This window comes from Capra hircus, chromosome 19 (assembly GCF_001704415.2).
Source record: "Capra hircus breed San Clemente chromosome 19, ASM170441v1, whole genome shotgun sequence".
Taxonomy (NCBI): Eukaryota; Metazoa; Chordata; class Mammalia; order Artiodactyla; family Bovidae; genus Capra; species Capra hircus.
This window is the reverse complement of record NC_030826.1, coordinates 34,021,104-34,041,821: the sequence shown is the minus strand read 5'-3', so window position 1 is coordinate 34,041,821 and position 20,718 is coordinate 34,021,104. Positions and strand designations below refer to the sequence as shown.

At 54.0% G+C, this 20,718-nt stretch overlaps 1 protein-coding gene across 3 annotated transcripts; it reads right to left on the bottom strand.

Moving 5' to 3' along the window:
- Positions 387–20,700, bottom strand: TOP3A (topoisomerase (DNA) III alpha). 3 transcript variants are annotated; one of them, XM_018064764.1, is made up of 19 exons: positions 20,340–20,700; positions 14,510–14,569; positions 13,370–13,443; positions 12,539–12,614; positions 11,732–11,840; positions 11,079–11,222; positions 10,808–10,978; positions 10,551–10,651; positions 10,073–10,147; positions 8,937–9,019; positions 8,210–8,417; positions 7,180–7,365; positions 6,972–7,101; positions 5,902–6,015; positions 5,654–5,819; positions 4,919–5,059; positions 4,205–4,327; positions 2,965–3,653; positions 387–1,920 (listed from the first exon to the last, which is right to left on the bottom strand). In XM_018064764.1, exons 1-19 carry the CDS (start codon positions 20,517–20,519, stop codon positions 1,742–1,744), a joined length of 3,009 nt encoding a protein of 1,002 aa, XP_017920253.1. In that variant the 5' UTR covers positions 20,520–20,700; the 3' UTR covers positions 387–1,741. The 3 variants fall into 3 exon arrangements, with proteins under 3 accessions (XP_017920253.1, XP_017920254.1, XP_017920255.1); XM_018064765.1 differs by lacking the exon at positions 20,340–20,700 and adding an exon at positions 15,611–16,909; XM_018064766.1 differs by lacking the exons at positions 11,732–11,840; positions 12,539–12,614; positions 13,370–13,443; positions 14,510–14,569; positions 20,340–20,700 and adding an exon at positions 11,560–11,673.

The window sequence follows — 20,718 nt, the reverse complement described above, 5'->3', positions numbered from 1 at the left end:
TGCACAGCATGAATACTGGTGGAGACAGGATGGTGCACCCCTGCCCTGCGGAGCAGGCCCCTCCCACCTGTGAGCTGAACACAGACGCAGCTCGGGAACCCGAGACACAGGTCTTGGGGGGGAAGGTGGCCAATGCACCCTGAGGGTAGTGGGGCCTCTGCCCAGCGTCCTGGGAGGCCTGTGTGTAAAGCTCCCTCACAGTGTCTGCCCATCTGTGTGTGATGGTCTCACCACCTGGGCTGACAGCAACCCTGCGCCCAGAACCCAACCACCCTGTGAAGGCCCAGCCCAGGACCCCCAGTCCCACCCAGGATTTCTGGTCCTGGTGGGCACAGGGGCTCCCCATGGAGAGACTGCAGCCACAGCAAAAGCACAAACAACCCCACTGAAAAACAGGCAAAGGTCTTGAAAAGACCTTTCATTTCTCCAAAGAAACATGAAAGGCCACGTGAGTGGTGAAAGCATGCCCAACGTCAGTGGTCACTGGGAATATGCAAGTCAAAGCCACGAGATATCACCTCAGGCCCACGAGGATGGCAATATGAGCAAGGACACGACAGCAAGGACGTGGAGAAAGGGGAACTTTGGTGAGAAGGTAAAATGGTGCAGCTGCTGTGGAGAGCTTAGTGCATAGAATTAAATGACCCAGCAACCCCTCTTAGGTGTGGATCCCCAAAAATACAGGTGTTCAAATAACTTGCACACAGAAGTTCACAGCTATAATGCTCCCAACAGCCAGATGGTGGAAACACCCCCGTGTCCATCAACTGATGACGAGTGAACACGGCAGACTAGCTCAGTCAGAAAAACACCCAAGGCACCGATGCATGACCATGAAGGCCACCGCAGGAGACAAGGCGCCGAGAGGGAAGCAGAGGGGGCCGCAGCTCTTCATGTGAGATGGTCAGCCCAGGTGAAAACCAAAGGGACAGAGTGGGCTGGGCCATTGGGCTAAGACCAACATCCAGCAACCAGACGCTCCAGGAGCAATTCTGCACAGCCCACTGTCCAGTCCCAGTGCGAGGGCTGCTCTGAAGGAAGTGTTTGGGGCCAGGAGTCCCAGAACAGGTTGCTGCTTCACCAGCCATACAACTCAGTCATGCTCAGCTTACTCCTGCTTATCATCTGAGCTGCAGAGCAAAGTCCACCGACTCCCGCTCAGCTCCATGGTTCTTGGGAGGCCGGAACAGCAGCATGTGTACCAGTTCTTCTCTGCCCCAAAGGACAGTGGTGGAGTTAGGGGAGGCCAGGGAGGTCAACACTGCCCAGTGTCCTGCCAAACTTCCCCAGACACTACACCATCACCTGCCAGGGTCAAGGGGCTGGATTCTTCACTGAGGCACCTGAGCTGTGGGGTGTCCTGGCTGCAGCTTCTTAATAAAGAGGCAAAAACCTTCCGCAGACACAACCTCCAAACAGGAGTCTCTCCCTGGCATCCCACCCTTTCTCAGGCCATCTGTGGATGGAAGCCCCTTGCAGACAGGGCTAATCTCCACCAAGGCGCTGAGAGCACAGCCCCTGTGAGTCACAGAAGGCAGCCTCTGTGGCTTCTCAGCCATAGACACGGCTGTTCCTGGGTCCCGCACACAGGGCCACTGTTCAGCAGAGAGAGAGATCTGGGCCTGGATTCAACACACAGGCCAAACCCCAAGAGCCGCTGGTGGCCCCTGAGAAACAACTTGCTTCCTAAGACATAAGGGCGGGGAAGAAGGTCAGGTGGCCCCCTCAGCCTGATGCTGCCTCATCTGTTCTGAGGACAGAAGGGACGGGTATGTCCAGGCTGGTGGCAAAGGCTGCACTTCCGGGGTTTCTTGGCTGCAGACCCCGTGTCTGAGGAGCCGGCCCGAGCCCTTTTGCTTCTGGCCTCCAGCCCCTGGGTTCCTCCCCTGCTTCCTGGCCAGAGGGGGCCTCCGAAGGTCCCTGTGGGGAGAATTGGAGGTTGCTGAGTGCAGACGGGAATGCCCTCCAAGAGCCTTGCCACCATGGTCTCGGTTAGGGGCCCATGTCACCTCATGTGCAGAGACGGGGACCTATTAGGAAAGCCGCCTCATCGCGTGTGGATGCAACAAAGACAAGCCGGCTGTAACCAACACTTGCTCCCACCTGCCATGCGAGAAGCCCAAGCTCTGGACCCTCCCCGTCCCTCAGGAGCCTCACAGCATGGACTTCCCCATCACCCAGGACCAAAGATACCACCTCCTCCCAACAGGAGACCCTGACGCCCGCCGTGCGGGAGGTGGTCCAGCCCTGATGCCTCCTACAGACAGACTGCTGCCTACAAGGCAGACGTGGGTCCCTTGGAACAGTGGTGTCTCCAACCCCTGGCCTGCACCCAGGCTCTGGGCTCTTCCTGTGTGTGCAGACCTGCCACATATGTGTCAGGATCACAGCTATAGGTTAACAGGAACAAGGGAAACGGAGAAGGAGCCTATCTTACTGAGGAAACAGGCCAAGAAACCACACCCAATGGTTCGAGGACACATAACCGGGCTCACCACAAGGCCATTTGGTCTCTCTCAGACACACGACCAGGTATCTGCCGTGTCCCAGGATGGCCAGGTACCTTCAGGTACCTCATCTACCCTGACCCTCTGTCCAGGCAGTGGTTCTCCCCACACCCATCTGCAGGGGGCCAACCCAAACTGCATAACCTGGGGCAGGTTCCAAACGTCAGGGAGGGCTTCTGTCTTACTACACCAGGTCCCGACAGACCCTGCCAGCTTCACAAAGGTAGGAAGGGCTCCCGGGTCAGGCCCGGCTGTGGGGATCCCAACAGGCCACGTGGCCAGTGTGGGCCTCATGGTCCCTGTCTGGGAGGCACGAGCACAGCCACCACCCGACAGAGACAGGAGCAGCTGTGCGTGGAGTGCTGTTCAGTGCCGGGGCATCTGCCTGGGCAGAGCAGGCTGCCCGTGACCTCGCGGGTGTGAAGTCCTGGTAGGGAGGGCAGCCCCACCCCCTCACCTGGGGCCACGTTCTCATCCACCCACTGGAAGAAGCCACACTGCTGCTCACGGGGCTGGGCACATGTGTGGAACTGGCGGCCCTGGTTGGGCCCCTCCTTCTGCACGGTGCGTGTGACAGCCGGCTGGCCACACAGGCAGGACGCGCCAGTGCTGCCACCACTGCCGGACCTGCTGGACCCGCCCAGGAGAGTCCCGGAGCCCGGTGGGCGTCCCAGGGGGCCGCCTGGAGGTCTGGACGCTGAGGAGGGAGGCCCGGCTCCCGGGTGGCCGCTGTCAGCCCACAGAAAGAAGCTGCAGCCCCCACCACTGCACTTGTAGAACTGGCGGCCTTGGTTGGGCCCCTCCTTCCGGACGGTGAGCAGCAGGGCCTCCCGGCCACAGTTGCAGGTCACCGAGTTGCTCTCACTCTCAACGGCAGGGGGGGGCAGCGTCCTGGTCAAAGCCTTCGAGGGCCTGGTGACAGGGGGCTGGGGCTGGCCCTGCTGGCCACTGTCCATTCTGTTCAGGGACTGGTTAGCCTGCAGGTAGCCGGAGGTCTGGCTGGCGGGCTGGCCGACTCGGGGGGCGCCCTGTGAGAATCTGAGGGCCAGGATCTCCCTCAGGGTCTCGTCACACCCGCCGATGCAGCCGACAAATTCCAGGGGCATGGTTGGGGGCAGGCTGCCTCGTTTAAACTTGAACTTCAATCTGTGAGGACAGAAGATGACAAGGCACTCAATCCTTGGGTTAAGAGTCTTCCCCTGGGTCCACAGGGGGCTGTCCCACACCCCCACCCCAGGGAAGCCACATAAGGCACAGCCACCTGGCCCTCCAGTCGTCACAAGAGGAAGGAGGGGGCTGGCGGGGGGTAAGCCCTAGGACCCAGTCAACCGCCCACACCAAGGTGCCTCTGAAAAGTGCCCGTCCTCGGGCCCCAGTGCAGCAAGGTCCAGGGCCTCTTGGTGTATGGCTTGGTAATGGCGCCCAGCAGCACGCGGGCTCTGTTCTACTATTAAGCCAGATGTTACTCTGGCAACATCGCAACACAACCTGTTCTCATTTTTTTGCTTTAAAATAAATAAATTTTATCCTTAAGACCTATCTGTTAGTATGCAATTGTTACAAGTTAACAAATATTTTAAAACCTGCTTTCACTTTGAAAATGTGGTAAATCTTCATAAACATAAGTTCTCTGAGATCCTTGTGATTTCTGACACGTGACCAAAGGTCCAAGGACCAGTCCTGGGCATCCATCTCACCTGTAAACAGGGCGTGGCTGACACACTGGGCACACGCTCGCATCCCTGCTGGCCTCCAGCACGCTGTCTGGGAACCAGACAGCTGACCGACACTCAGGGAAGCCCGTGCAACTGAGGTAAAACCTGGGGAGCAAGGCCGGGTCAGATGGGCGTCCCCGACCCTGGGACGGTGCCATCGGTGGAGACACTTCTGTCTGATCACAGGTGATACTCAAGCTTCTGGAGACACGGTCCGTGACACCAAGTGATGGGAGGCCCAGCCTGTACTTGTGTCCCTGAAACCCCCTCAATCACTGTGATGTTGTCTCCTGATGAGAAACCACCAAGCCGCCACCAGCGCCCAGACCGAAGCGGGGCCTGGCTGCCCAGGGTGCCCTCCGAGCCCTGAGCTGGACGCGCCTCAAAGAATGCAGGCCTCACCCTCCTGCAGCTCTGTGAGGAGCAGACGGGCTCAGTGGGTCACTGATCAGGAGGCCTGTGCCACCGTCCACACATGGAGCATTGTCCATCCCCGGGGGACAAGCCCTGCCTCCACCAGCCCTCAATTCCCACGAGGCCTCACACCTCTGAGGCCACCATTTCAGCACCAGCACCAGGTCCGGGAACTGGTGAAGCTGGTCTGCTTTTAGACAGGACACAGAACCAAAGGATGGGCCTGCATGGCAGTACTGGGTCCCGGGCGGGGGTGGGGGTGAGGCATAGCCAGACACCAACCCGCCGCTCTTCCTGGTCTTGAGAACCATGTCCCGGCCGCACTGCGGACACCTCCTGATGGGCTCGGACACAGCCGGCAGGGCTTCCTGTGGGGCCACCTCTGCAGCTGCCCCGAAGTACTGGGACAAGGCCTCGTCCAACCTGAGGAAAACGGAGAGCATTTCAAGTCAGGCACCCACCATGCACGTGTGACTCACACAGCATTCTCCCACAAACGGGGCGGTGTGGGCCACTCGGCCTGCTCCCGAGGTGGCCGCTCCTGGGAGTAATCCAACTGCAGGCAGGTGCCCCTGCCTCACCACCTGCCCCATAGCAAGCAGACCTTAGGCCACGCACACACTCGAGTTGGTCTGGAATCAAGTCTAAATGGCTCATGCATTTCTTTTCAAAATTGGCGTGGGGTAAAAAAATGTGTTATTTCCAACAGAATACATAGACACGCTACTGGTGACGGGCACCCCCGAAGGCCCAAGAAAACAGGGCACAGGCCCACACCTGGTGCACCCACAGGCAAACCGCCACCTGCTAACTCAGGATGGGATGGAGATGGCGTGTCTAAAGCCCAGAACGACTGGACCAGACCCTCCTGGTTGCGGCTGTGAGGCTGACAAGGCTCCGGGGCGAGGAGCCAAAAGAGGGGAGGAGAGAGGGGAGACTGCAGGCGGGCCGAGTGCCCGGCAAGGCCACAGTGCACGGAGCCCATCCCCAGGGCCTAGCGGGCCGCCCAGCACTCACTTCCTGGCTTTGGCCACGGCTTCGATGAACACCTGCTTGTACTTCTGCACCTGCTGATGCAGGACCACCAGCTTGTCCTTCTTCCCCTCGCAGATGAGCTTCAGGTCAGCCTCCAGCTCGGCCCGCAGGTCAGGCTTGGACATCTCGTAGCCCATGGAGTCATAGCCTGCGGATAAGAGTGGTGTCGTGTGGCCTGGATACACTGTGGGGCTTCATGACCACCACCCCCAAAGCCCCCAGCTCCTCACCTTCCACGAGCCCCATGCCCAGGTGCCCAGGGAGAAAGCGCTTGTCTGGTGTAAGCCCAACATACATCCGGGCCTTGATGGTCTCAATGTGCTCGGCGTGCGTGGCGTCCGTACCTGCAGGCCACTCCCGTCACTCAGGCTCATCCTTAGCCCCCAGGCCCACAGGCCCCTTCCTCTGCCTGGACTTCCTACTCCAGGGGACACACCTCCACTCAGAGCCAGCCGTGCAGAAGCCTCGTCAGCAATCTCACCTCTCCTTCACACCGACTCACTCCAGCAGTCACGTCCCTCTGTAAACCCCTGTAAGCTCCTCCCCCACCTCCCTCTACAGTGAGGGCTGGGGCCCTGCCCCGCTCCACCTCTCTCTATAACCCCACCCCTTGTGGCGCTGGTTGCCCTGGACTCAGCTGCCCTTAGAGCTGTGAAAACTGATGGACAGCAGGTCAGTCACAAGGGACCCACCTGTAAAGCCTGGGCCACAGGAGTAATGGGAAAAAGTATTCTGGCCCAGTTTCTTAAAAAAAAAAAATCTGAGTTTTATACAGCTACGGGAAATACTTTAACAGAAGCTAAGCACATGGTCATCCATGGAGAACCCAAGAGGCAGACTCAGATTGCACAGGGGCCCTGCACGTGCTGAGCAGGTGAACAAAGCCAAGCGTTAGTGCCAGAAAACCACCACCACTCTCGGCTGCCAAGCTGCCAACCCGATGCTCCTGAAGATGAAGGTACCCGTTTTTACGTGGGTCTTCAGTTTTAAACGTTGGTACCTTGCTAAATGTAAAACAAAACCCAACAAATTCCTGTGAGGGCCAAGAACACTGGTCAGCGTGGCCCAGGTGAGTCCGAGTGATGGGGAGCACCTGTGTCCACATGTGGACGCACAGGGCTGCGGCCAAGGGTGCCAACTGTGGCGTCACCTGGACCCAGGGGTTCACAGCTGACACACTCTGTGCCCTGAGGCAAGTTCTTCACTGCTCCTGAGCCACCCTTCAGCTACAAAGTATGGAGGAAAAGACAGCCTCCCTTCAGCTAAGAAGTACCAGTTCCCATGACGACCAGCTACTGACCAATGCCGTGCTTCTCCATGAGGGCAATGAGGTCAGCCTCGGTGAGCAGCTGGGGGGGACTGGTCTCCCCATCCACCATCTCCACAGTGCTGGGCTGAAAGTAGGTGCCTTCCTCGTAGACAGGGAGGGTCTACAGGGGCAGAGACGCAACGGTCAGCCCACCTGGCCCGAGCCAGGACTAGGACGGTCCCCCGCCCAGATGCGTCACCTTGTCACTCCAGCGATCATACGGGTACACATCCAGATAGTTCCGGGCCAGGATCATGAGGCCATGGGCCACGAAGCGCTCCTGCGCGATGTCGATCTCCACAGTGGTCTCCTGGCCCTGGGCATCCTGGGAGCAGCAGGCCAGGAAGTGGCGGACGATGAGCTCGTACAGTCGCTGTTCATCCCCCTAAGGGCAGAAGAACCCAAGCTCCTCCAGACGCTGTCTGGCCAGTGCTGCCTCCCAGCCCAGAGCTCCACACCCTTGTGCAGGGCAGGCAAATCCCCGCTGCTTGTGGGTTCAGGCCCATACACTTCACAAGTGGAGTCCCCTTCCCCCAAGACTGGAAACCAACTCCTCTGATGTAAAGCCTGTCTGAGCAGGAAAAAAGGTGAAAACAAGTTTCCAAGAGGGCCCGTGTATGCAGGACATGCAGAGTGAAGACACTTAGGCAGCCCCAGACCTACCATAAACACAGGGTTCACGGCAACCTCTGCCCTTTCAGTAACTAGAGACACAGTGAGGCCCCCTGGCAGGAGCCTGTAAGACATTCCCACTCAGATCCCAAATCCTCCTCTAAGAACATCTGCAAGGGAGACGTGACATCCACACACACAGCCACTGTGCAAACGACTGTCGAATACAATCCTTCAAAGCAAACCCAGCAAATACAGCACACGCACACGACCATCAGACATCATGCTGCACGACCAGCCCAGTCTCGGGGGGAGAAGGTGGGGGCTATGTGACGGCTCAGCGAAGGGCCGCTTGGTCCGCGGGAGGGTCAGGGAAGCAGTGGAGGGAGGGGACAGCGTGCAGCAGGGCCTGGATGGGCCACAGCCCCTGTGGGATCCCTCAGTGAAACCAGGCGCAGACTGTGGGAAGAGAGTGTTGATATGACATCTCTTCCCCACAATAAAGACAAATTTTCAGTCACGCTGTTCCTGAAGTCAGAGCCCACAGAGCAGCTTGAACCCAGGCCTGAGCCCTGACCTCCTTGTGGGTCCCGCGGCAGTCGGCCAGGAATACCCACCTGCAGGCTGTCAGTGTATTTGGTGGGGTGGATGGGAGGGTGCGCTTGGTCAGACTTATTTCCATTGCGTGGGGTGGGGCCACCGTGCTCTAGAATGTTTCGAGCAAAGGCCCCCCAGCGTGGATCCGGGATCTGCTGCTCCACCAGTGCCGCCAGGTCTAGGTCTTTGGGGAAAATGTTCGTTTCAGTTCGAGGATAGCTGATGTACCTAAAGAAGGCCAAACACACACAATGAGAAACAGCTGAAGTGGTCGAGAAACTGAACTGACCTAAGGACACTGGTGACCCCAGTAGCAGCCCATCTGATCCAAGACATCGTGGTGCCCAACGCTGGGGAAGTCCCGAGACGAGGTCCCAAGGGGAGGAGCAGCAGGCACTCCTGTGGGTCACTCCCAGGGGTCAGAGCTGGTTCCAGGCCGCCCACTCCAGCCCCGTCCTCCCACAGGCACACAAGCGCCAAATGTGCCGCCCGCCCCTGCCAGGGTCCCCGTGGCCCGTCTATGAGAGGTCAGCAGAGGGATCTGAACATACTCTGTGGGTTCTTATTTTAGGTTGTAAGTGACTCTGACATGCCTTTTCCATCAGAAAAAAAGACAAGGCCAAAATCTCTCCACGGAGAGCTGGTGACATCTAGACAGTCTGGCTTCCCCACGAGCTCAAGTTCTAAGATGCTTCACCCTGATTTAGACGCATCAGACTCTCTTCCCAAATGAGCACTCAGGCTTACCCTTGGGTGTAGAGCTTTTCTGCAATCCTCATGGTTTCTTTAGCATTTATCCTCAACTTCCGAGATGCCAGCTTCTCCAGCTCCTGTCAGACGTGTGGCAGAGCATGGGTCAGAGAACACAACATCCACACCCTCTTCTTCAGCACCCCGCGGCCATCACCCTGGCTGCGTCACACACATGTAAAAGGCTGTGCTGGGAAAGGATTCCAGGCCCGTCGGGCATTCAGGCCACCGCCCAGGGGTTGTCAGGCTCTGAGTGCAGAAGCCAAAATGAGTGGGTACAGGAGTGGACACACTCCTAGGCACAGGCAGTAGGGGATCTGACAAGGAGGGCTGGACAGGGGCGGGGCCAGGAACTGCGTTTCTAACAATGGCTAAAGGACTTATTCCGCTGCTGCAGTCTGGGACCTGCACTCTGGGGACACCATCCAGATCTTGGGGCCTCCCCTGATGACAAACATCTGTGCAGGCATTCAGGGGGTCACCAGCTATCCTGTCCCTTGGTGGGGGGGGCACCTCTGAAAACAATGCTGGCCACACGTCTGAGCATGCCAACCAGCAAGGGATGACATACTCAGGTCCACTGTACACAGCCTGTAACCCCCACTGCCCCTGCTGTCCCACAGGCTCCACCTTCAGAGTGAACACACCCTGGACTCTCCTGGAGAGTAGGGACTGGGAAGCGGCACCCTAAGGCATCCTGCTAGGCAGCTTTTCCTGGGGTCACAAAATTTGAGATGCCCTATTTGGGGGCAGGTTCAAAAACTGGGTATACAAAACGAGGTTTACACAGATTTTGCAGAAACAAAGAAAATGCTTTTCCACTTCGGTGGAAAAAACTAGCTACTCCAATAACAACGCTTAAAAAAGACAGGGAAAACAGAGGACAACACCAAAACCGCAGCAGCAACCACCTAAGGACGGGTCGGTGACTTCTCTCCCTGCTTGTTCCCCACACCCCGCACGGAGCAGTTACGTCATGTTTATTAGCTGCTCGAGCAGGTCCTGCTCTGGGGTCTGTTTTCCTTCCTGTGTGGCACCAGGAAGACAGATGCCCCTGGGCACCTTCTGCAGCAGAAGCCAGTGCCCCCCATGGACGCCAGGGCTCCCCCCACCAACTCCCATCCAGAACATACCACAGTGTCCAAAGCTTGAGGCCTCCACTTGCTCTTGGCTTTGGACCTGACCTCTACCACCGTCGCCCTGGGATCCTGGGAAGATAGGGAAAGCTGACGTCACCGTGACCGGCCAAGCATCTTCCCCAGCTATCAGGGCCTGCAGAGGACCTGCTTCTACCCAGTTCCCCAGCTTCCAGCTCCAGGATCTGTGGTTCCTGGCTGGCCTAGCGGGTCCTTATCTGCCTCTGGTGAGAGTGCACTGCTTGGGGACAGATTCCAGCTACACATTTATTAATACTCCTGGTTTCACCTGAAAGTTCTACAAGTCTTTCCTTCCACATCAAAACTGTTTTCATGGGGTCTTACTGGCGCCAAAAGCTAATGCCCTGAGATGCATGCTGGAAACTGCAGTCCCGTGGGACACGGGACAGAGAAGAGCAGCTTGGGAAGTCCCAGGACAGTCGTCTCAGATCACCACCTTCTTAGACCTTCTCACCTCCATGCACAGCTGGTAGAGGACGAGACACGCCGTGTGGTTGAAGAGACGATGCCTCTTCCAGCTGAACTCCACCACGCCGTCCCTGTGGTCATGAGTCACTGTCGGGGACACAGGAAGGCCATGACTTGGGGAGAGAGGCCCATCACAGGGAGAGCAAGAGCCACCTCAGACACATGACAAGGGGGCAAAGATGGCAAGGCACAAACCACCCCCTGGACCAGCAGCCGAGCTGCCCCACAGGTCCTGGCCCAAACCTCGGATCTTGTGGAAGACTTCTGGCACAAACGCCTGAATGGCTTTGAACCTCTCCACCACGAACCCCAGGGTGGGGAACTGGCAGCTGCCGTAGCTGATAAGCTGCTCCGCCAGCACCTCAGGGAAGATCTTCTGCAGCCGCAGCGTCTGGAACCTGGTGAAGGCCGCCCCTGGCAGAGAGGACGGACGGAAGGAGACACCGCAGATGGCAAGGTCACAGCTGGATGTGCGCCCGAGCCCTGGCCCCCCACCCCCAAGCCCCCTCCTCACCGATCCGCAGGTCCAACTCCTGTCTCACATCCACGGCGTCGCTCACTCTCTGGTCGGGCTCCGTGAGGTTTTCACATGCCGTCCGGACGGCGCGGGCGGTGATCTCAGAGAAACGGGCTCGCAGCACCTGCAGGCTGGGCTTCACTGCGAAACAAAAGGGGCACAGGGCAGGGCTGGTTACAAGGGCTCGCTGCTCCCAAATCACCCTGAACCCTGGCGGGGGTGAACCAGTCCAAGAGGCTGTGGTATCCAGCTTCACTGGTTCAGTTAAATTAGCCACGTGCCGCCTAAGAGGGAAGCCTTGTGGTGGCCAGGCTGAGAGCTGTCAGAAACAGGGGCTGAATGCATCTCAGCCACCAGCTGAAGCAGCCTGGTGAGCCTCGCGAGAACGCCCATGTCCCTTGCTGTCTTGGGCCTTTAGGGAAAAGCACTCCCACTCTCTGAAGCCCAGCAGCGGCCTTCAAGTCACCCTCTCACTTACCTGAAATCATTTCGGTGGATGTCAATGGTTATTTAACTTCCAGGTATCGTACAGCTTGGACCAAACAGGCAACAAGCCCCGGGCTGTGGTGGCCGAGCCCCTGACACACGGCTGGTGAGTCTGGCAGGGTGACCTGGGCTGAGCACCACCCACTGTGGCCTCAGATACTCACCGGCCTTGCACACGTGGATGACCTCAAACCCAATGTTTTCACCCTCTCTGTCACAGTCGGTCCAGATCACCAGGGCCTGGCATTGCCGGGCCTCTCGCTCCAGAGTTTTCTGAAATGCCCGGTTGGGATAAGAGGGTAAGAGCAGGACCTGCAGAGCGACCACCCGACAGCTCTGCACTGGACCTGCCCAGTGCTGCTGAGGCTCCTCGAGATGCCAGCTCGGCGAGGCCTATCCCCACCGGGTGCACTGAGGAGGCTAGGTCACCAGAGCAGCCAGCCTGCCCGGGAGCTCATAGAAGACAGGGTTTATATCACGACACCCACGTGAGGAGCCCTGAAACTTGGCTCTAACACACACTTTCAGCTCTAGGAGTTCTGACCATGTCCTGGGTTAAAAAAAAAAAAAATCAACCCTGAATTGAGATTCATCCCAAGAAGGGCCCCTAGTCGGGAGTGGACCAAGGACAGGTGCCCCAACAGCCTGAGAAACCAGAGCTCAGGACCAGATGGCCACTCAGGGGCTGCAGGCTCTCCCTCCAGTGCGGCGACAGCAGGAGTTGCTCTGACTGAAGCACGCTCATCCCCAAGATCTCCTCGGCGGCCACAGTCCACAAAAACGCTCACCCGGGCCCTAGGCCACTTAGCCAAAGTGGCTTCACCTCTACAGAATGGACGGGAATGTTTTAAACCATGGTGCCTTGTTTAGTGGAAAACCTCAGTTCTAATGCCATCAAAATACAGAAGTCTCTCCGTTTAAATACGTGGTGGTTATTCAACTGCAGGGCCACACGTCTCCCAAGATCCTACCTTGATGTCTACAAAATTCTCTGGGCAGTACTTTTCAATTTCTGCTTCAAAGAGGACAAGAGGATTGCAGCTCTGCCTGGAAAGGAAAACACAAAATCCTGACTCAGCGCAGGAGGGAGAAAGCCATCCCAGAGCCCTGGTGGTGTGTCCCCTCCAGACACAGGCCCCGAGAAAAAGCCAGAGGACATGAGTGAGACTGTGACCTTCGGAGAAGCACTTCCCCTGGGGATTAACAGGATCTGCTGAGAAGAAATTCTGGAGCTCTTTCCTGCATATCCGCAACAGGGTAAATGCAACCCAAGGTCTGGGTGGAGAGTTCCCGAGTTGTCCAGTGGCTAGGACTTGGCATTTTCACTATACAGCCCTGGTTCAATCCCTGCTCGGTCAGGGGTCTGGGTATTTTGGGGAACACACCTGAAAGTGTGTATTTATTCTAAGCATGTGGTGAAAATTCACAGCAAACAAGTTAATCCTAGGTCACTGCCATGGTATCTGCTGTTTGTGTCTTCCTAGATTCACAGGCTGGAATCCCAGCAACTGTGGGACGTTGCCAGAAGGTGGGGCCTCCTGGAGGCCACTCGAGCTCTTATAAAGGACCCTGGCCGGCTCTCGAGACCACCCGGCACTCCGATCTCTGGCCTCTGCAAGTGGGAGAAATGTGTTTCTGTCCTGCACAAGACACCCACCGCCTGTGTTTTGCTACAGTAGCCGGATGGACTCAGTCATCTTACTGCTGTAAGTTACCTAACACTGACATGCCTCAGACTTCCCGTGATGCTTTACAGGTCACTGTAATAATCAGAATGTTCTGCCCCCAGAGATTGAACTGACCATTTGCGAAACTGCATCCGGAAATCATGGGCCAGCAAGTGTCCTGAGACTGAGGTCATTACCATGGTGACGTTCTGAATGAAGACAAAATTCACATTAGCCTTGTTTTTCTTTAAACGTCAAACTTTTTATTTTGAATTGGGGTACAGCCAATTTAACAATGTTGTGACAGTTCAGGTGAATGGGAAAGGGACTCAGCCACACACAGACGTGTATCCATTTCCCTGCCAAAGCCCCATCCCATGCAGGCTGGCACATAATATTGGGTAGAGTTCCACGTGATACACAATAGGTCTTTGTTGGTTATCCACTTTACATCAGCCTTTTAGCAATTAGATTTGCCAAGTCAAAGTAGGGAACTTGTATAACTTCTATCAAAGAGAAAAAAAGTGGTTGTCGGAGGGTGGGGGGAAGGGAGGATGAATGGGCAAAGCACGGGGCTTTGGCGGCAGTGAGAATACTCTGCATGGGGTCATAACAGTGGGTACAGGTACACATTCACGCAAACCCACAGAATGCACAAGAGCGGGGTGAACCCTAATGCTAACTTGGGACTCTGGGTAAAGATGATCTCATGTATCCTGTCAACTGTAACAAAGGTGCCATCCAAGGGGGTTGTTGGGGGGCTGTGTTGAGGCAGGGTGTGTGTGGGAAACCTCTGTACCCTCCTCTCAGCTCTGCTGTGAAGCTAAACACACACACACACACACACACACACCCTCCCCAAACCAGCAGATTGAAAAGAAATAAACAAATACAGCTCTTCAAAGCCAAAGCCATAGTGATATGAATACCATTCTAATTCTGGCTCCATGATGCCTTTTATATTTAAACGACGGTATACTAGCTTGTCTCTTGTCATAGACAGCTAACATGGGGACCATGTTTTATAAAAAATAGACTTCCTTAAGAATTATAAAATGATAACCTGTCACCAGTGATCTTTAGGTCATAGAAACAGTTTTTCTTAAAAGACATTGTATTGTCTACAATGGTCAGGCTAATTTTCCTTGATTAAATAATTCTAAAACACAAGCTCTCTTTTCAGCCATCACTAACACCCCGAGGAATGTACAGCAAGACAGTACGTGGATCCAAAAGCACCCTTCAGCCACAGGATAGAAGCCCTGCAGCACCTACCTGGCCACACAGATGATAATCAAACTCATAGATCTTGTTGAATCTTGAAAGTCCTTCCCTCTAGAAAGCAAAACAAAAATAGAAAAAATCTATAAAGCACATAAAAGACAAACTGAGTCCTCACATAAGGATCAAGCAAACTCCTGCAGAATATTAAAAATGCAACAGAACTTCCTAGAGATAAATATGAGGCGAGATCACTAGGCCCATTTGCGAAGTGGCCCCTCCACACTCAGGGAAAAGCAGGGACCTGGTCATGTCCACTGCGGTCAGTGAACATGTTTCTACAGGTGAGACTGGACTTGTCCAAGATCACGTGACAATTACTCCAGACAGGATTATGACGTGTCTCATCAATTCTCTGTTCTTCACACACATCTCTACTTCCCAGCCATACAACTGCACCAATAAACTGGGGACCGTGGGCAAGTCATTCACCTTTCTGAATCTCACTTTATTCTCAGTAAAGTCATCTATAAGGTCCCTCTGGCTTTGAAATCCAGTGAAGCTGTGAGTCCCTGTCAGGGCTGGGAACCAGCCTACACCCGCCTCCTTAGCTGTACTTTTCCGTGAATGAGACCCTCTCAGAGATCCCAGCCTTCAGAAAGGTGTTAAAAGTAACTACATGTGTGAGTTTCACACCAACACAGCACAGAAGACAAGACACAGGCAAAGTGGGACTCTGGGAACCTGCAAGCACCAAGAAGGAGTGTGTCTAGAACATTCTCCCCCAGCCTCACACGAATTTTCTGTATGGAATGAGTGCAGATCCCTTCAAGGCACAATGGCAAACTTTAAGTGGGAATTTATTTTCATATCTGATACTCGAGTTCACTGGGTCTAGTGCCGCTGCTGCTAAGTCGCTTCAGTCATGTCTGACTTTGTGCAACCCCATAGACAGCAGCCCACCAGGCTCCTCTGTCCCTGAGATTCTCCAGTCAAGAATACTGGAGTGGGTTTCCATTTCCTACAAACTGCAACTGCTGGTTAAGCCCGTTTAGTCCAGAGAAGAGAAACAGTTGAATCAGCAGCATTTCTACCTCTTTCTAAGAACGCATTAAAGCTTCTCAGACAAACTCCTACATGGGCTCTGATACGTACCAAGGCCCAAGCTCTCTGGCTGCCACAGGTTGAGTCCAGCCAACAGCCTGGCCCCAGCCCAGCCCCCGTCGTGTGTGTCCATGGTCCTCACTCCCCTGGGAACAGTCTGGAAACTGTGTTCTAATCCTCTTCCGGAGGATGACCTGTCTAATAAGATGTGTGCACCCCAGGGCAAGGCTCTTCCAGGCAGTCTCTGCCAGTGGACGGTCCTGAGGAACTAAAACATTTTGCTGGCAATTCAAACTTGCCCCTGACCGACTCCCCTAAATTCCCAGCTGAGGACAGCTCTCAATTATGCATGATTCCATTGTCTGGGTGAGGTGCTCAGGAGTGGGCTGCTTAAATTCCAGCAGAGTTCTGGAGCCTAGAGAAAGAAGAAAACCGCGTATACAGACCAAGAAGGTGGCTTCAGTGATCTCTCTGCAGAGCCATCCATGTCATCAAAATTAGAGAAAACAAACAAACTTCCCCCAGACGCCAGAGCAGTCCCTGTTCTAAGCACTCTGCAGGAAACGATAACGTTGCTGCCACTGAATTACAAGACTTCTTCTGAATATAAATCCTCAAAGATCTATGAGTTACTAACAGTAGTTACTGTCGGAAGTGGGGCTGCTCTGCTTATACATATTTATGTTCTCTGAACTATCTTCAGTAGTTACTACCATTTAAGCACTACTATTGAGGAAAAAAAAGATTTTATTTTAATCATGAACTTCTCTCAAACATATATATGTTTCTACATACGAGTCTTTTCCATGATGAGTATCTAATTACCTATCATAACTACAACTTGATTTTACCCCCTGGTGCCGTTACCTGTTACTTCCATTCTTTTCTATTACTAAGCTGCAAAGGCCATCCCCTGATTCTGAGCTCTGAGTGTGGATGTCTGGGCTCCTCCTTCAGAATTTACATCCCTGAAAGGCAGGGATTACGTCATGGGAAGAAACCCCTGTGTGACGGCTAAATAAGTGAACAGACCCATCTCTGTCTTAGAGAGTGACACACAGGGGAGAGAGGGACAAGCAGCTGGAGGACGTGATCCAGGACAGAGATCCCCTGCATCAAGAACTGTGAAAATGCATCTGGAAACAGAGATAGAAATCGATGGAGAGGAGCCTGAGGAAAGACTTCACAAAACAGGTTACTTTACATCACACAGAAAAATTAACCCAAAATGGATCAATGACCTGAATATAAGAGTTAAAACTCTTAGAAGAAAACACAGGGGCAAACCTTCATGATCTTCAGTTTGCCAATGTTTTCTTAGACATGATAGTAAAAGTATAACTAACAAAAGGAAAATTAGATAAACTAGACTTCATCAAAATTAAACTCTTCTGTATCAAAGAACACTATCAAGAAAGAAAACCACCCATAGAATGGATGATAACATCTGCAAGTCATACATCTAAGAAGGACCTAGTATCCTGAATATAAAAAGAACTCACAGCTCAATAACAAAAAGACAACTCAAAGCTGGGCAAAAGACATGGACAGACATTTCTTCAAAGGCGACACAGTGGCTAAGAAGCATATGAAAAGATGCTCAGTGTCATCAGTCACTTGAGAAGCACTAACTAAAACCACAAGATATTTCACACCCACTAGTATGGTGATGGTTTTGACTATGCCAAACCCTTTGATTGTGTGGATCACAACAAACTGGAAAATTCAAGAGATGGGACTATCAGACCACCTGACCTGCTTCCTGAGAAATCTGTATGCAGGTCAAGAAGCAACAGTTAGAACTAGACATGGAACAACAGACTGGTTCCAAATCAGGAAAGGAGTACATCAAGGCTGTATATTGTCACCCTGTTTATTTAACTTATATGCAGAGTACATCATGAGAAATGCTGGATTGGATGAAGCACAAGCTGGAAGCAAGATTGCCAGAAGAAATCAATAACCTCAGATATGCAGATGACACCACCCTTATGGCAGAAAGCAAAGAAGAACTAAAGAGGCTCTAGAGTGAAAAAGCTGACTTAAAACTCAACATTCAGAAAACTAAGATCATGGCATCCGGTCCCATCACTTCATGGCAAATAGATGGGGAAACAGGGGAAACAGTGACAGACTTTTTTTTGGAGGGGCTCCAAAATCACACTGAAGATGACTGCAGCCATGAAATTAAAAGATGCTTGCTCCTTGGAAGAAAAGTTATGGTCAACGTAAACAGCATATTTAAAAAAAGCAGAGACATTACTTTTCCAACAAAGGTCCATCTAGTCAAAGCTATTGTTTTTCCAGTAGTCTTGTACAGACTGAGAGTTCAACTATAAAGAAAGCTGAGTACCGAAGAATTGATGCTTTTGAACTGTGGTGTTGGAGAAGACTCTTGAGAGTCCCTTGGACAGCAAGGAGATCCAACCAGTCCATCCTAAAGTAAATCAGTCCTGAATATTCACTGGAAGGACTGATGCTGAAGCTGAAACTCCAATCCTTTGGCCACCTGATTCAAAGAACTGACTCACTTGAAAAGACCGTGAGGCTGGGAAAGATTGAAGGCGGGAGGAGAAGGGGACGACAGAGGATAAGATGGTTGGATGGCATCACCAACTCAATGGACATGAGTTTGAGTAAACTCTGGGAGTTGGTGATGGACAGGGAGGCCTGGCATGCTGCAGTCCATGGGGTCACAAAGAGTCGGACACGATTGAGTGACTAGACTGACTGAGGATGGTGATAACTGGGATTCCCAGGTGGTGCTAGTGGTAAAGAACCCGCCCACCCATGCAAGAAACTTAAGAGAAGGAGTTCAATCCCTGGGTTGGGAAGAACCTTTGGAGGAGGGCATGGTAACCTACTCCAGCATCCTTGCCAGGAGAATCCCACGGACAGAGGAGCCTGGAGGGCTCCAGTCCAGGGACTTGCAAAGACTCAGACACAACACAACTGAAGCAACTTAGCACGCATACAGAATAGTGATAATTCAAAAAAGAAAAAGTGTTGACATAATATGAAAAACCTAGACCATCAATGGAGAGAATATATTATGTTTCAGCCACTGTGGAAAATACTTTGGCAGTGCCTCAAACAGTTAAAGACAGAATTAACTTATGACCCAGCAATACCACTGCTAGGAATTTACCTCAAAGAACTGAAAACGGGTATTCAAATGAAAATTTGTGTGTAAGTGAATGTTTACAGCAGCTCTATTTCCAAGAGCCAAAAGGTGGAACCAACCCAAATGCCCACCAACTGATGAAAGGATAAACAAAATATGATCTGTCTATACAATGGACTATTATTCAGCTGTAAAAAGAGCAGTGCTAACATGCTACAATGTGAAGCTTCCAAAAATGTTAAGTAGAAGCAGCCTGACACAAAAGGCCATGAATCTCTTCATGTGACATATCCAGAACAGACACATCTTTGGGGACGCAGGGCAGATTAATTAGCGGCTCCCAGCGGCTGGGAAGAGTGGGGAAAGGAGCGTGACTGCTTAATGGCTACGGCATTTCCTCTTGGTGTGTGATAAAACCTGGAACTAAATACAGGACAAAACTGGGGGTGTAGTGAACACTGATGAACTGTACTTTCAAGACAGTTGATACTCACCCATGAAACACGTGGCTCTCTCATCCTCTCTTGCTATGCCCACTGGCTCCTTCCCCCAGCACCCCACACTCTCATCTTTCCAGTTTTGAACTTGCCAAGCTGTTTCAAGCCAGTGGTCGCCCTTTGTACACGTGGTTCTCACTGCATCTCTTTTTACAGCTTCAAGACTGAGGTCAAATGTGCACCCAGAAGTGCTGACTGAGGGCCTGCTGTACTCCACACACATGTTGGGTATGAGGGATACAGCAGGGGACCCAACAGCCACAGCTCTTTCCTTCAGAGCTCAGGGTCCATGGAAGGGGGGCGGGGACTCGGATGAGATGAGCAACTTGCACAGCACATTATGGAACTGTAACCAGGAGGTGCCTTCCAAGTAGAAAGGGACACAGTGACAGTTTATCACACTGCACCCTGACCCTTCTGGGGGAAAGAAACGTGAAGAAAAGGTTCCCCGAACAAGAGACACTTAAACGGAGGCGGAAGGATACGGAAGTTAGCTGTGTAGACAGGCCAGTCTCAAGGAGCCTGGAGCCCTAGGAGTCGGCATAGTCTAGGGCTGGTCACCAGGACACTCAGCTCTGGGAAAAGGTGATGCTGTCAGCCAGCACCCGTACAACCTCTGCTCCAGTTCCCACCACCTACAGGCGAGAAGCAGAGGCCTGAGGACCCTGAGATATAAGAGAAAAGAGAGCAAGGGACTTCCACCCGCCCGCTGAGAAATGTCCAGAAAACCATTTCGAGGCCCATTTTTGTAACTGAGAGCGTCCTGAACAGCTTGTAAGGCCTCCGGTCACCCCATTCCCAAACCTTTTCACCGTCTCTCCTCTGCGCTTCCCGTGGTGCAGAACAGACCCGATCTCCACCTCGCCCGGCGGGACAGGCACTCGGGCGGGTCGCCCCGTCGGATGCACCCAGACGGACGACCGCTCAGGCTCCAGAGCAAGCCGGGGGAGTTCGGCCGGCGGTTCCTCGTCTCAGACCAGCTTGGCACCCGCCGCCGCGCAACGCAGACCCAAGTTCTCCAAACAAACTAGACACTAACTCCGTTTCTAAACGCCCGTCGGTCGCAGCAGGCGCCCGGACGCCCTGCCCCGACGGCGGGGACGCCCGGAGGGAGCAGCAGCCGCTCGTCCCCGTCCCGCCCGCCCGGGGACCTCCTCACCCGCCGCATGCGGCCGCCGGACAGCAGGTCGGCTATGCCCTTGGCCGCGTCGTTCTTCTCGGCCACGCAAAGAATTTTCCGCACCCCTCGCAGGGCCACCTCCATGGCAGCGCGAGTCAGGGCCCGAGCACCGGGCCGCGGCAGCCCCCGAAGAGCGCGGCGGAGGGCCGGAAAGATCATCCCCGGGCCCAGCGCATCTGTGGCGCCCGCCCCGGGAACCGGGAATCTCCAGCAGGCCCGCGATCCCGCGCACAGCCCACTTCCGCCCGCCTTCCAGCCACTTCCGCCAGCGCTAGTCGCACAGCCCCGTGAATTACAACTCCCAGGCCGCCCTGCGCGGCAGCCTCACTTCCCTGCCTTCCCACTCCGCTCTCGGGAG